Raw genomic sequence first — 15,127 nt, forward strand, 5'->3', positions numbered from 1 at the left:
CAACCTGCTTCCCTAAGACAACTCTACATACAACTGCTTCACAAAGTAAATGGGAATCTGGCGATTGTTCACAATTATCCCATATGCAACAACATATTGACTATGGATATGTGCCGCCATACGAGGATGAAAACACCATGAAATAATAATGCCCCATGCCACATCCCATGACTATCAAGAAAAAGGTCCAAGCATGCTCCATCTCTGTCGCTCGATAGTGCCAAGCTCACACACCTAGCAATATATCAAGCTATGTGATACTGAAGTAATAAGATGATGTGCTATCCACTCATCTACATAAACAACATCAGAGGGTGGCCACGGAGCGAGCCCATTGCAGCGAGCCAATTTGCAAATTATTTTCAAATCAATACGAGATGCGAGCAGTTTCTTGTCATGTATCCATTGAAAGTGAGCAAGAATGACACATGACATACCAAAAAAAAAAGCAGGCTTACTACATGACATGCCATACCACCTTCAAGACATACCACCTTCAAGACATACCACCTTCAAGACAATGTATTCAAGACACAAAATAAAAGCAGGCTTACTACATCCACCAAAAATGCTACATCCAAACTGTCTTTAAATAAAAGTTCAAATATCACGCTACATCCACCAAAAATGCTAATATATAAAATGTCTTCTGTATCCACCAAAAATGCTACATCGAAACTGTCTTTAAATGTCTTTAAAAAAAAGTTCAAATATCACGCTACATCCACCAAAAATGCTAATATCCAAAATGTCTTCTGTCTTCACAAAAAATGCTAAGATCCAAAATGTCTTTAGTCTTCTTCAAACTGCAAAAAAGTAAGAAATTAATGAACATTGCATTTATAGAGGATTATGGGGTATTAACAGTGCCTTGTCTTATTAATTTGGGAATTACCTTTGTAGAATATGGCTCCAATAGCTTATTATATATGCGATGGTCCTTTTCAAAGATAATAACATTACGTTCCATGACCGCTGCAATAAGTCCAAGAGTTCCAGTCCCAGCAAACAAGTCAACAATAGTATCCCCTGTCTTTGAAAAGAGAGATACTATGTACTTGCATAGCCTCTGCCCTCTTTGGCAACCACCTCTCCAAGGCTTTCCCTTTCGTTTTACCATATCCTCTTCAGGAACACTACATAAACACAGAGATGAGAGACCCAAAAACCTAAACCCTAAATACATAGACATTGTTTTTAATCACAGATCCAGAGTCGATCCCTTACATATCTTGAATGAGGTCTTGTTCCAGATCTAATTCACTCCCAAGATTTTGCTCTTCCACCTTATCTCCATACATCCGTAAATACTGCCTTGGTGTACTTGAGCGTACAAAAACAGATAGAATAAGACATGCAACCTGTAATGAAATCCATTCAAATAGTAGTGAATTCCTTAGGCTATAAGTTGAAATAGACATAGACATAAGAATTTTTGTAGAAGAGAAGTGTGCAGCTACCTTTGTTACAAGTTGTCCCATCTTCTTTCCCACTGGTGGAGTGCATTTGACCACTTGTCGATGAAAGACCACAAATCCTCTAGATGTTGCCTCATGCTCTATCTTCACTCCTTCTTCCATTGTATAAAGGCATGTTATGAAGCCATGATCATTAAGACAAAAGTCTACAAATTGAAAAGTTGCCTCATATAGACTTTCGCTAACCACATTCCAAGGTGGCACTCTGTGTCCCAAACAACCCTCAACAACGAGGTTTGAGGGGAAGTCTACAAACACCATCTCCACACAATAGTCAGTCCTTTTCCCATGGACTTTTCCTTTATTACAAAGCACATTCATGGCTTCCAAAACATGTTTGAATAGAGGGGATGGCCCTTCTATGTTCTTACAGTCCCTTGCAAGGTCCTCGATGGAGGTATTGAATGCATATACCATGCCTGCGAATTCCCACAATGCAAGAAGAAACACAGAAGAAGATTGATTGGTAAGAGAAAAATATTTATCACCCCAATAAACATACACTACTGTTAACGGCATGATATCACCTTTCAAAGGTGCTGGTTGGATCATAAACGAGGCTACATGTACATTGCCCGAAGTACTTGTTGTTTGATGTACTTCTCTTTGTCTCCTATTTGCATCCAATGCTTGACTCACTATATCCCTCCCTAGGTTAACTGGTAGAGGGTGCATTCTAGATGTAGAGGCTATAGATGTGGCATGAGAGCTCGTAGAGCAGCCACGTACTGCAGTCAATGGTATACTCTGCACAAAGACAACTTATGGTTATAAATTACCTCATCAAAAAACTTTATCATCGTGCAAAAATCAGAGACAACTTGTGGTTACCTCATCAGAACCCTCCACTATGGTCATCTTAGCCAATATAGCTAAGTGTTGATCATGTAATTGAATTTCTTCATCTGGCACAACAAACCTCTCCATGTCTAGCCACCAGGGGCATCTTGTCTTTTCAACACTTGATAGAGGCTAACCATGCATTTCAAAAATAGATAACATACGTTTTATCATCATACATACATTTTATCATCATGACCATGATTACAGAAAACACTTACTCTCCCAAGGTGCAGATCCGCATATATATATCGTGGAGTATCCTCGCAAATCCATAACAACACAAGAGGTGGTATGGCCTGTACTACACCACTATCCACCTCTTTCAGCAGCCATCTAAATTCCAAATGGAAAGGAAAACTAAAGTCAATAGGCTATATAAGAAGCATAAGGAGAAGAAATAAAATTGACCAAGTTTTTTTTTTTAACCTATAAACAACTCGATGTGTTGCAGAGCGTAGCCCTTTTTGTGTGTCCATATCATTGCTAAATTTTATATCCCCCTGATGAACTCTGAAAGCTTTTTTGAAATACTTTCGTCGATGAAAGACGACATAGTTTATAAAGGAATTAATGGAAGGTAAGGAGATTCTATCACAATTTTCAATCTCCTCCAGAAGCTTGGAGCCATAAGAACTTATTTGTAGCCAGAACACAAATGAATGTAGCCACTCTCTAGCTTTTGCTTTGTCTTTAGGCAAGTACTCTATCTCTCGAATGCTAGCTTGTGAATTATCCAACATTCGAACTAAGAATGCCTTATCTTCATCCCTAACTTGTGCAGCCCCAATCATGTTCAGTTTCTCTTCTGTCGCAATATGGGTCCCTGCTGCATGCCAAGGAAGTGACAAAACAGCACGCCAAAAGTATTCTCCATTGGCAGGATCTGCTATGCGGGCAAACTTTCCCACCCTATTCTTATACAGAATTTCTACCTCTCTTATCACCTTAGCCCTTCCGTCTACATCCATGCCCTTAGCCTTGTCCTCGATTTTCATCTCCATATCGTCCTACAGAGTCCATTTAATTACAAAATTACTCTTGCATACATTAAACATATTTCGCATAATTAAGTAGATCTTGCACACCTTTAATATCTTGCATACCTTAAACACAAGCCATGCCAATATATTTATTGGAACAGAAAACCAGCTTTTTTTGCCACGAGTGGGGCACTTTTTCATTTCATTCTCCATCCAAGCCTTGTCCTCATCATCGAGCTCTGCAAGGAGGGTAGTCTTATCGGACTCACCAATTCTCCTTATTTGGAAGAGCCTATCCCCAAAAGTTGTTGGTACAAAGGCATAGTCATGCATCCTAGTACAACCAATGCAGAGAGTTGAAGCAACATCATGCAATCAATGCCAAGAGCAAAAAAGAGAAAAATAATAAAACATATACTTATTCAATCTGGAAAGAGAAAACATCGGCTCTCCAACGTCAGCCTTCTCGAATTGTAGAAAGTCACAGGCCACCAGACAATGCTTAGAGATGTCATTTGGAAATTCTGAGTAAAAGGAAAGAAGATGATAAAATTATATTAGATGCATACATAAAATTGTATAAATAGATAAAAACATTTCAAATCACCCTCACCTTGAGCAATCAAATCCATCCAAGATTTATAGCGGTTGTTTCCATCCAGTACATGTATCATTTTACCCTGGATGAACGGTCCCCATTCTGGCATATTTCTGAGAGACTCTTCAAAAGTTCCATTCACATCCCTCCATGTTGAACTCCATGACAATGTTGTTTCTTCAGTCAGAGGAGTCTCCTCTCCATCCAAATCAAACATGGACACCGTGAACGCCCCCTTGCTTTCAAGATACCCACCAAGGTTCTTGAATGCTCGACCAAGGTTCTTATCAGTACTGGGGCATAGTCTCCTTATGGCCTCTGTTGGAAGAAGCCTACACAAGGGGATCTTGGGGGGGGGGTGCTGAATCTAACTCTAATTCGATCGATGAATGCAGTTGGAGTAGAGGTTTTAAGGATCTTTCCGAAAATTTCTGCTTTGATGCTCTCTGTTTTTCTTGTCTCAGTTGTCAATGTGTCTCCACCTTCTTCTTCTTCATTATCATCCTCTCTATCATTCCCATCTTCTTGTCTATCATCACCCTCTCTCTCATCCTCCTGTCTATCATCCTCTCTATCATCATGCTCTCTCTCATCCTCCTCTCTATCATCCTCTCTATCATCCTCTCTGTCATCATCCTCTCTCTCATCCTCCTGTCTATCTTCCTCTCTATCATCATCCTCTCTCTCATCCTCTTGTCTCTCATCCTCTCTATCATTCTGTCTCTCATCCTCTTCTTGTCTGTCATCCCTGTCTCTCTCATTCTCATGTCTATCATTCTCCATCAACACTTTGCCTTGACTCTGAACTTCCTCATCAAACAATCCTCGAGACACCCTCTCGGTTGTTCTTGCCTGTAATTTTTTGGAGCGTTTAGAAGGAGGTAGTAAGGAATCCATACCAGCAAAACAATAATCTTTTTGAGAACAAGAAGATCTAGTCACATAACGTTGGGAGTTGGTGTCCATTTTCAAAGATATAACTCTTCCCACAAAAAGTAAAGTAAACTACACGAATTATTCTAGGTAGTATAATCATGGGTTGGCATGGGTTGGCACAAAGTATACGGATTATTTAAGGTTGTATAATCATGGGTTGGCAGGGTTGGCGCAAAATATATGGATTATTCAAGGTTGAAAATAATCTCGGGTTGGCACAAAGTATACGGATTATTCAAGGTTGAAAATAATCTCGGGTTGGCACAAAGTATACGGATTATTCAAGGCTGTAAATTCCTAATCATTAATAACAAAGTGCTCGAAAAAACCTTTTCCCAAAAAGGATTTCATTCCTCTGCAACGGCTGGAAGGAAAGGTACACTCGTGCAACTATCTTCTACAACCATTTTCTACGACTATCCTCTGCAGCTATCGTCTTCTACAACTATCTTCTACAACTATCTTCTACTCTATTCTCTGCAGCTGTCGTCTACAACTATCCTCTTCTACAATTATCACCTGCAAATATCCTCTGCGTGTTTGCAAGCATGTAAGTCCCCCTCTCTCTATCTCTCTGTGCTTGCAATAATGTACTGCTATTGATTACAATCTGGATTTTTTTATTTAATGGCCAATGTAAAAACTCCTTCTCTACAATGACTATGATGGCATAGTCATGGCTCTGCAGATGAAGTCTCGAGATAGCTCTGTAGTGGCCATGTTTAGCTCTACAGTGGCCATATTGAGGATCAAAACATGTCTATGTAGGGCCTCCAGGATCAAGTGCGCGCACTTGATCCTGGAAGCTCTACAATGACAAGGATGGCATAGTCATGGCTCTGCACATGCAAGTCTCGAGATAGCTTTGCAGTGGCCATGTTTAGCTCTCTGCTTGTAATAATGTACTGCTATTGATTACAATCTGGATTTTAATGGCCAATGTAAAAACTCATTCTCTACAATGACTATGATGGCATAGTCATGGCTCTGCAGATGAAGTCTCGAGATAGCTCTGTAGTGGCCATGTTTAGCTCTACAGTGGCCATATTGAGGATCAAAACATGTCTATGTAGGGCCTCCAGGATCAAAACATGTCTATGATGGCATAGTCATGGCTCTGCACATGCAAGTCTCGAGATAGCTTTGCAGTGGCCATGTTTAGCTCTACAGTGGCCATATTGAGGTGTAAATTTTCTGCTGGATCAAGACATGTTTATGTAGGTCCATGTTGACATGTTTATGTAGGTCCATGTTTATGTAGGTCTGTCTATGTAAGGCCTCTAGGATCAAGTGCGCTGAGTGCACTTGATCCTGGAAGCTCTACAATGGCTCTGCAGATGAAGCCTCCAGATAGCTTTGCAGTGGCCATGTTTAGCTCTACAGTAAGTAGCCATGTTGAGGTGTCTATGTAAGGTGTAAATTTTTTTACTGGATCAAGACATGTCTATGTAGGGCCTCCAGGATCAAGTGCGCTAAGCGCACTTGATCCAGGAAGCTCTACAATAACCATGTTAGCTCTGCAGATAAAGCATAAGCCAATGTTTAGCTCTACAGTGGCCATGTTGAGGTCTAAATTTTTTGATGGGCATGTTGAGCACTTATTTTTAATAAAAACATAGACATCTTTTGCTAATGTGGATGCCTCCATGGATAGACAAGACATGCCTGTGTAGGGCCTCCAGGATCAAGTGCGCTGAGCGCACTTGATCCAGGAAGCTCTACAATAACCATGTTAGCTCTGCAGATAAAGCATAAGCCAATGTTTAGCTCTACAGTGGCCATGTTGAGGTCTAAATTTTTTGATGGGCATGTTGAGCCCTTATTTTTAATAAAAACATAGACATCTTTTGCTAATGTGGATGCCTCCATGGATAGACAAGACATGCCTGTGTAGGGGCCTCCTAGATCAAGTGCGCTCAGCGCACTTGATCCTTAAAGCTCTACAATGACCATCTTGTGCCAGTACGTGGCCATCTTTAGCTATACAATGAAGAGGAGGAGCCAGTAGACATTCATGGTCTTGGCCCCACACACAAAATACAAACGCAAGGAAAAAACGCACATTTAAAAAACGTAAAAGAACATACTCTCTTTCGGGCAGGTGATGCTCGGGCAGGTGATGCTCGGGCAGGTGATGCCCTTTGTCGTGAGGGTGAGAGTTGCAACATGAGTGCAGCAGACATCTTCATCTTCAACGTTGTTGTACTTCAGCGATATATTTAGGGAGTACAATGTGGATGCCCTTTTATAGAGGTATTCCAGTCGTGGTCTTCCAATAGATTACAGTCGTGTGCATAAAAAGTCGTGTAAATATTTCTAAAAGGACTTCTTCTAAAAGGCTAAAAAGTCTAAACCACTGCTTAAACCACTGCAGTACACATTTGACCACTAAAAAGTCGTGTGAATATATATTATTGTGCTTACTTGAACATTAAACCACTAAAAATTAAACCACTGTAGTACAAGGAAAAATGTGCAAATTATACTTCAAAATCGTACTGGGAAAATTACAAAACAAAATCCTTCTGGGAAAATTGCAGTACAAAATTACAAAAACAAAATCCTACTGGGGAAAATTACAAAACAAAAACGTACTGGGCAAATTTAGTTGGAGTCCTACTGGGAAAATTACAGGGCAAAATCGGCAAAATCCTACTAGAAAAATTACAGGACAAAATCCTAAATTTATGTGGGGAAATTTATGCATCCCCATCTTCCTCACTGTCATCTTCTTCACTGTCATCCCTATCTTCCTTATTGTCATCTTTCTCACCGTGGGAGTCGGGGATGTTCTCTGCATCTGCATCATAGCCTGTGCCTGTGTCTGCCTCGGGCATTTCAATGGGCATTTCTTTATGTTCTGCTTCCTCTTCCTGCTCGGGCCTATGCCTTTTTCTCACGTAGTCGTTTTATTAGCTTTAGTGTAATGTATATAGTATTACTTTGTTTTGAATATTAATGGATATGTGTGCTCACATTATACTTTCTTTTGGAATGTATTCCTGAAATGTAGGGATTCTGAGTCAGATGTTCAGATTTTTCTACACAAAGTTGGAGGCCCTCTTTTTAGACTGTCATTTTCACATGGGAAATGTTTATTATCAGCCGAATTAATGAAAGAAAAACTAGGTGCAGAACATGAAATTTTTATTGAAGGTCTATTGCAAACTGATGATGGTTTTGAGAGCATGGGGACAATTCCCTTGTACCATGGGATTGGTGAACATGGGTATTATATCTTAGATAATACCCTGTCATCATTTTATGTTGCAAAAGTAGCCATTACATCAACACCACTCCCTACCCCTGGGGATATTCCTTCTGGATCTGGCAGCAAGACCTCACCTATGTGAGTGACATTTCAACTTTTGAAACATGGTAAAATATAGTGAGGTTATCTTTCTTGTTTCAATTGTTGACTTTGGATTGTTGATTTTTTTCCTAGTGACTTGGATGAAGAGGACATGGAAAAGGTGGTGCATGCAGATAATTTAATTGACATTGAGGAAGGTGATCCTGCATTTGACACTGCAGTATCTGCCTTCCAAATTGTTCGTACTTTGCCGCCCAATGACATATTCCATAATATTATAAATGAATGCACATTCAAAGGAAAAGTCAAGGAGCTCCCTAAGAAGTATGAAGAAAATTGCATTTATGAGCTTTTAGATGGGAAGGGCATGGAGGGTATGGAGCACAAATATGAAGGAAATGCATCGACAAAACCCCAGACACAAACAAGAACTAATAAATCTTTTATTTTGAGAAAGAGTTTTTGTGGGGGTACCTTCCAGTGTATGAATGAAAGATGCACTTATCGATTTCGAAACAAATCACCGAATAGGCTCCATTGGAATGGCCAATTATTGAAATCCCCAAATGAAGGATGTTTGGCTTTGGGAAGTTATGGAAACTTAGAGTGTTTCTTTTGTAAGCATGTTCCAATGTGCATAAAAACATGTTCAGTGTCTGCCTACTATTTTATGCCTAAAGATCACTCCCATAGTAGATTGTTCCTTCACTATGGGAAACATACACACACAATTGCTAGAGGCATGTGTCGAGCATCTATGCGAAACATTAAAGCCTTAGTAGCTCGTGTTGTTCAGATGGACCATAATGCGGGTCCACGAAAGGTACAAATGATTGTTGCCAGGGAGTTGGTTTTGAAGGCTTTCACTGACGATGATAAAGTGATTGGAGAGTTTATGTCAGAGAGGGAACTCCAGGAGATGTCTCAAGAGCTAATATCTTTAATAAATCTCAAAAAGTAAGTTCTTCTCTATTGAATATATATATATATATATATATATATATATATATATATATATATATATGTAATTTCTTAACCAACTTGGTAAATGTAGGGTGAAGCAGATGGTAATGCAAAGTCGAAAGACAAGTCGAGCACTAGGTGATGGATTTGAGGCTATCCTAGAGTTAAAAAGAAAATGCCACTTTCAGTTCTTCCACGGATCAAGGTTTCCCTTGCAAGCAACCAAAAGTGATGAGAGGTGCTATCTTTTCAAGATGTCCACAACTGGCCCTGGCTCTGGCGTTGATATTGTCAATAGAATGGATGCTGCGGGGGATCGAGACCTTCGACATTCATGGGTTTGTTTTGATCATGTACACCGAGTGGAGAATGATTGGCACACAATGGGTGCACATGTGTATGATCACACGTATGTTTTAATTTTTATTCTCTTTTCAAAATGAAATGACTGTTCGACTGAGTTGTTACAATACAATAATCTTCCAAATACTCTTCTTGCAGGATTGGAGAGCTACTCACAATTGCAACTTGTGAGTTTAGAGAGGAGGATGAGACAGCACAGATAATGTTTTGGGAAAATTTGAATGCAGTTATGATCGACCATACTGGGAAATCAGTAAACTTTTTTGGCTTCATGGCCGACGAAGCAGGTGCAAATTGGAATGCTATTAGGTCAGTATATAACAATGGAGATGAGATGGTAGGAAAGGAGAGATCTTGCCTTTTTCATTGGAAGGACAATCTTCGAGTGCATACACAAAAGTATATATATGCTCAACATATGGAAAAACACAATGAAATGTGTGAGAGGTGGAGGACTGCACCAACCAAAGAGGATGCTTTAGTGCAATTCCGTAAGATACGTGCATGGTGGGCAACAGGAAAGGCAGCAGACAGAAACATTCCCAAGCTAGATAGTTGGCTTAGTTGGTGGCACTATAGAGCAAGTCGTTGGGGTCATTTTATTATTAAGGTATGTTATGTATGTTTTTTTTTTCTATGAACTTAATTCAATAGCAGTAATTAAAAAACCTACTGGTTTGGGTTTATCTTTGTGCAATGGGTTTTCAATGAACAGGATGGTGAGCCTATTGTAAATGCTCTGGTACCACGGACGAACCTCTCTGAAGCCAAGCATGCTAGTTGGCTAGCAGGAGAAGGATACAAACATAAAATTAGTTTGTACGATGCATGTGTTTCAGATCTCATCAATGCTTACTTCCAGTGTGCTCGTCAAATGGCTTTTATGGAAGGAAAATATATAGGTGGAGGGCCTGACCTAGAGATATTAATTGAGAGAGCTCTTTCCAGACAAACTTCAAGCCCTTCTCCAGCTGCTACTTCAAGGGCAATTGATGATGCAGTGATGGGCACTCCAATGTTTACAAACAGGATAAATTTCAAGGGTGAGAAAAAGACTATTCGAGCTAAACGTCCACTTCATGAGGTCCATGAGGGGAATGTAGGGAGCTCTAGCCACCGACCAGAGTTTGTTTATGTGACAGTGGATAAGCATGAAAAGGGCAAGCATCAATAAATCCAGAAGAAGGTGACGTAGCACTTCAATCATTAGAGCAAGATATTCATCAGACAAAGTGGGCATTGCGCAGGATTCCGATCTTCAATAGAGTAGAATGTAACCATTGGGTAGGAGGAAAAAAATGTAGCAGAAAGCTACGAGGCGGAGAAGTGGCACCATGCTTTTGGAGTGATTGTCAATTATCTTCTTGGAGGAAAGAAAAGTACTGCTATTTCTGTAATAATGATGTTCGACACACTTGGAAGCCTACAAAGACAATCTTACATCCACCTGCAAGTGTTCCTAATGTTTGGCCAATAGCAACAGGTACACACTTGAAAGTCAGGGAAGCTCATGATTTAGTAAAAGCTGGATTTGAGATTGGTGTACAGATTCCAAATAGTTTGCTTCAAGAGAGTGAACAAAACAAGCAAAAAATTCTTGAGGAAGATAAGCAAAAATACCCCTATCGAAAAGGTATATCGAAAGCTGCATATGCACAGATCAGTGCTGCGTTAGATATGAATGTAGAAATTATGGGAGGACATGTTCAAATGGAAGGGCAGAAGGAAATATTTAAAGTGAGGGAAATCCAGAACAAAGAAGCCCTACCCATTGAAGTAACCATTCAGAACCACCCAATATGTTCGTGTGCAGAATTCAATGATAGGTTGGTCAAAAGAAAACCATATCTTGCCTGCAAACATATCTACTTTGTTTTCCTGATGATTCTTGGACAGGATGTGAACAATAATATGCATATCCATCAGCCAAAGATTCCTAATTATATTTTGAAAGAGATGCTCACAAGATCTCAGAGGAGCCACCCACAACAATTATAGGATATACTTATAATGTTTTGAGAATATTTTGAGAATATCAATTAAACTTTTTGTACGCTGTGCGCTATATAAATAACACACTTATATTGATTGATTTAATTAAGTTCAGTGTTATGTCAATGTTTTCAGTCATTTAATAATTAAGTTCAGTGTTATGTCAATGTTTTAGAGAGCAGCACAAGCACAAATCTGCTCGCTTGAAGGGGATAATCTATTTTTGTATTCTGTGTGATTTTTGCTCTTATTTTTGTATTCTGTGTGATTTTTGCTCTCGGCTCGCTTTATTGACGCACTCCAATAGTCGATAACTCACAGCCTATATCCATAAGACGATAAGGTCCACAATAGACGCGCGGCCCTCCTCACATGACCCTTAAGCCTCACACAAATCGGTAGGAAAATGTAAAAGGCCAATGTGAAAGTTTCGATGATTAGGTTTAAGAAAACACTAATCTATTACTAATGAGTCACTAATTAGGATCTAAAGCACCACTAATATTGGATTCAATATACCACTAATGAGAACGAAGGAAGAACAAAAAAGTGAAAAAAATGGAAGAGAACGAGGGCAAAAGAAAACTTAGGCATTTTATAATCTCAATCGAGGCCGCATGGCACAAGTTTTAGTGTTGGCAAAATAAACAGCCAAAATTTGAGCATAGTTTTAGTGTTGGCAAAATAAACAGCCAAAATTTGAGCATAGTTTTAGGATTGGAAGACATGACCGAATCTGATCTATTGAAAATATATCGATTGAGATATATAAATGGCTTCGTTACATCCATGTATCTCGATCGAGATATATGAATCCCATCCACATACCTTGATTGAGATGCATGGATGGCTAAGATCACATTGATGTATCCCGATTGAGATATCTGGACATTAGAGATCATATTTCCATATCTCGTTTGAGATACATGGATGGTAAAGATTGCAATTATGTATCTCGATTGTAATCGTGTATAGGTCAAGAGCATAATTAAGCATCTTAATAGAGATATCTTAACAACTAGGATCACATGTTGACATCTCAATCGAGATACATGGTCGATGTCATGAGGGGCATGGTTGCATTGCCTAGCCCTATAATACATGGTCAATCTACATCAAAGATTGGCCAGTTATGCGTATGTCGTGGAATTGATATGGATCCCAATCGACTAATTATCTCAATCAAGATCTCCAAGTGGCAGTGATGTGTTGCCAGCAGTGACATGGATCTTGATCGAGCGATTAATGTCAGTTAACATGTTGATGTGCAAGGATTCAATGAGAGTCTTATATAAAAAATAAGCAAACAAGGATTCTGTGAGAGTCGTATATAAACAAACATCAATCAAAGCATCTGCCTCGTTTCTAACAATTATTCTTAAATTCTAGCAAGCATGCTACTAATAGTGTATGTTTTTGTATTAATTATATATATTTTTGGGAAAAGGTTTAATGTATCAGTTAATGCCAGCAGTAGCATCAAAATTTTAATTATATATATTTTTGTGAAAAGGTTCAATGTACTAGTTAGATCAATGTCAATAGCAACAAAATGTTTTAGTCAAATCATTGTTAGCAATAGTAAAATGATTTTTACAACAAGTAGAACCTTATAGATTCAACATATCAACTACTAGCTATACAATAAGCCAAGAATATTTAAAATATTACCTCAAGATTAATGTTGGTATTCATAGAATCAGAGTTCATGCTATGATGGGTGGAAGATACCCATGATGTGAGTATAGGAGCAGATCTTGTGCAAAGAAAGATGGAGATGGAGGTTCAAGCCATGGAGATGGTGCTCATAGAGAGATAGGAGAGTAGAAAGACTTGACCATACATAATGCTTACATCAATCTATCCATAGACAACCCCTTGGCTCTGAGTAGGGAAAGTATGGAGCGGAGCCTTATAGAAACAAGGCTTACAAAAAAGACATCCAAAAAACTCATTCAAATTTTAGAGGATATCCCAAGCAAAGAACCCATGACTATAAAATATTCAGATTTTGGGGACTTCCTGGGCAAAGAACCCATGACTCCAGAAAAAAGCACTAGAAGATTTTGGAAGTTTGAAAAACTCCCCATGCTGGCTGATGAAGTTCTTCTTTCAATACCATTGCCAAGCGATTGGCAGTTGGTTAACACTTGGGCTATCATTTAATTGGGCTTAGGGGCCAAGGCAAAGTATGCGTTAGTGCTTGATTTAGAAGTTATAAAAACAAAGAATCACCAAATTTATGTTCACGTAACATAGTTAATTTGATGCATAAGTATTTCTTGTGCAAAAGACCCTAAAAAAATTTAGTGTCGAATCTTAAATTTGATGATTTTCTTAACATTTGAGAAACCAAATTCTCGATGGAGTAGATTTAGGCCAACTTGGCCTTAATTTTTAAAAATCCCTAGTTTCTTATGCTTAAATTTACTGATTTGGAACTTAAGAACTCCAAAAAAACTCTAAGATAATTAGGATTAAACACTTAATTAGTGAAGGACGCTTGAAATTAGTGGTAGTAAATCATGAATCAAGCCTCTGATACCATGTTAGTATCCACAAGATCAAAGCTCATGCTGTGAGGGGTGGAAGATATCCATGATGTGACTATGGGAGAAGATCTTGTGTAAAGAGAAATAGAGCAAAAGCTTCAAGGCATGGAGATGGTGCTCACACACACACACAGAGAGAGAGAGAGAGAGAGAGAGAGAGAGAGAGCAATGTGATAGCCAACAATAGAGAGAGAGAGAGAGAGATTTCACAGCACAACAATGATTGTATTATGATAATACTTCCACCATGTACAATGCTTTATGTAGACACCAAGGCCCTATCTTATGTTCTCGTAATAAGAGGATGTTCACACCCAAAGTGTTCACATACAACTGGACACTTACTAGACTCTGAAATATCCAACAATTTAATCTTTTTCTTCTTGACTTTAACCTCATTCACATAAAAGAGCTAAGAACTTAAAAGCGTATTAATGTCCAAGAAGACCTCTTCAAGCATCATTATCCCATTGTCAAAAAGTAGAGTCTTCAAACTCCCACTAGCTTGTCTAGGATCTTAAGGTTTAGGTCAAAATAAGCTTCTAATCTCCAAGAAGAGCCCTCCTCTTATGCTGAACCATAGGGGACATCATTGACTCATTATGTCTAACCTTATCCATACACTCTACCAAGTTAGGCCTTAAAGACTCTGGTGTGGGAGAGGCAAACTCAACAACCATTCTCTTCATCTCATCCATGTGACCCTCAAATATTTATATAATGAGTTTTATAAGTCATAGCCCAAAGTTGAGCAATATGTGGAATGTCCAACCCATGTAGAGGCCAAAAGTAGATGCCTAGAAGAAGTGAGAATAGAAGCCAAGTGGCTGCTCACTTCAAGGGAGATGGTGCTCAAATCTAGAAAATATTAAGAGAGGCTTAATCAAGCCTATGAGCCATGTTTAATGGCTAATGGAGATGTACTCAAGCCTATAAAAAGGCACTATATCTAATGGATCAAACATATGAGCTTTTGAGCTAAACCTCTTTCCTGCTCCATTTTTATGTCATTGGTGTTAACCTCTTTCTTGCTTTCTAGCATGCTAAGATGGTGATTATGATCCATTTCTACACACCCTAATCAATTCTAGATGAAGATATTAAGAGAG

General features: G+C 38.9%; 1 protein-coding gene, 1 long non-coding RNA gene and 1 pseudogene across 2 annotated transcripts; 1 reads left to right on the top strand and 2 right to left on the bottom strand.

Moving 5' to 3' along the window:
* Positions 1 to 1,223: 1,223 nt before the first annotated feature.
* LOC147634806 (uncharacterized) lies at positions 1,224 to 1,895 on the bottom strand. The gene is made up of 2 exons (XM_086803301.1): positions 1,461 to 1,895; positions 1,224 to 1,361 (listed from the first exon to the last, which is right to left on the bottom strand). The coding sequence occupies exons 1-2, from the start codon at positions 1,893 to 1,895 to the stop codon at positions 1,224 to 1,226; spliced, it is 573 nt and encodes a 190-aa protein (XP_086659427.1).
* Positions 1,896 to 2,088: 193 nt separating this feature from the next.
* On the bottom strand, positions 2,089 to 2,878 carry LOC147634807 (uncharacterized). Its single transcript, XR_015266733.1, has 3 exons — positions 2,748 to 2,878; positions 2,310 to 2,654; positions 2,089 to 2,225 (listed from the first exon to the last, which is right to left on the bottom strand). It is a non-coding gene; the product is annotated as an uncharacterized LOC147634807 (long non-coding RNA).
* Positions 2,879 to 8,299: 5,421 nt separating this feature from the next.
* LOC147634808 (uncharacterized) lies at positions 8,300 to 11,472 on the top strand (annotated as a pseudogene).
* Positions 11,473 to 15,127: the final 3,655 nt, after the last annotated feature.

Source organism: Cibotium barometz, chromosome 10, assembly GCF_041138505.1.
Source record: "Cibotium barometz isolate CiBa-2024 chromosome 10, ASM4113850v1, whole genome shotgun sequence".
In the NCBI taxonomy this organism is placed as follows: domain Eukaryota; kingdom Viridiplantae; phylum Streptophyta; class Polypodiopsida; order Cyatheales; family Cibotiaceae; genus Cibotium; species Cibotium barometz.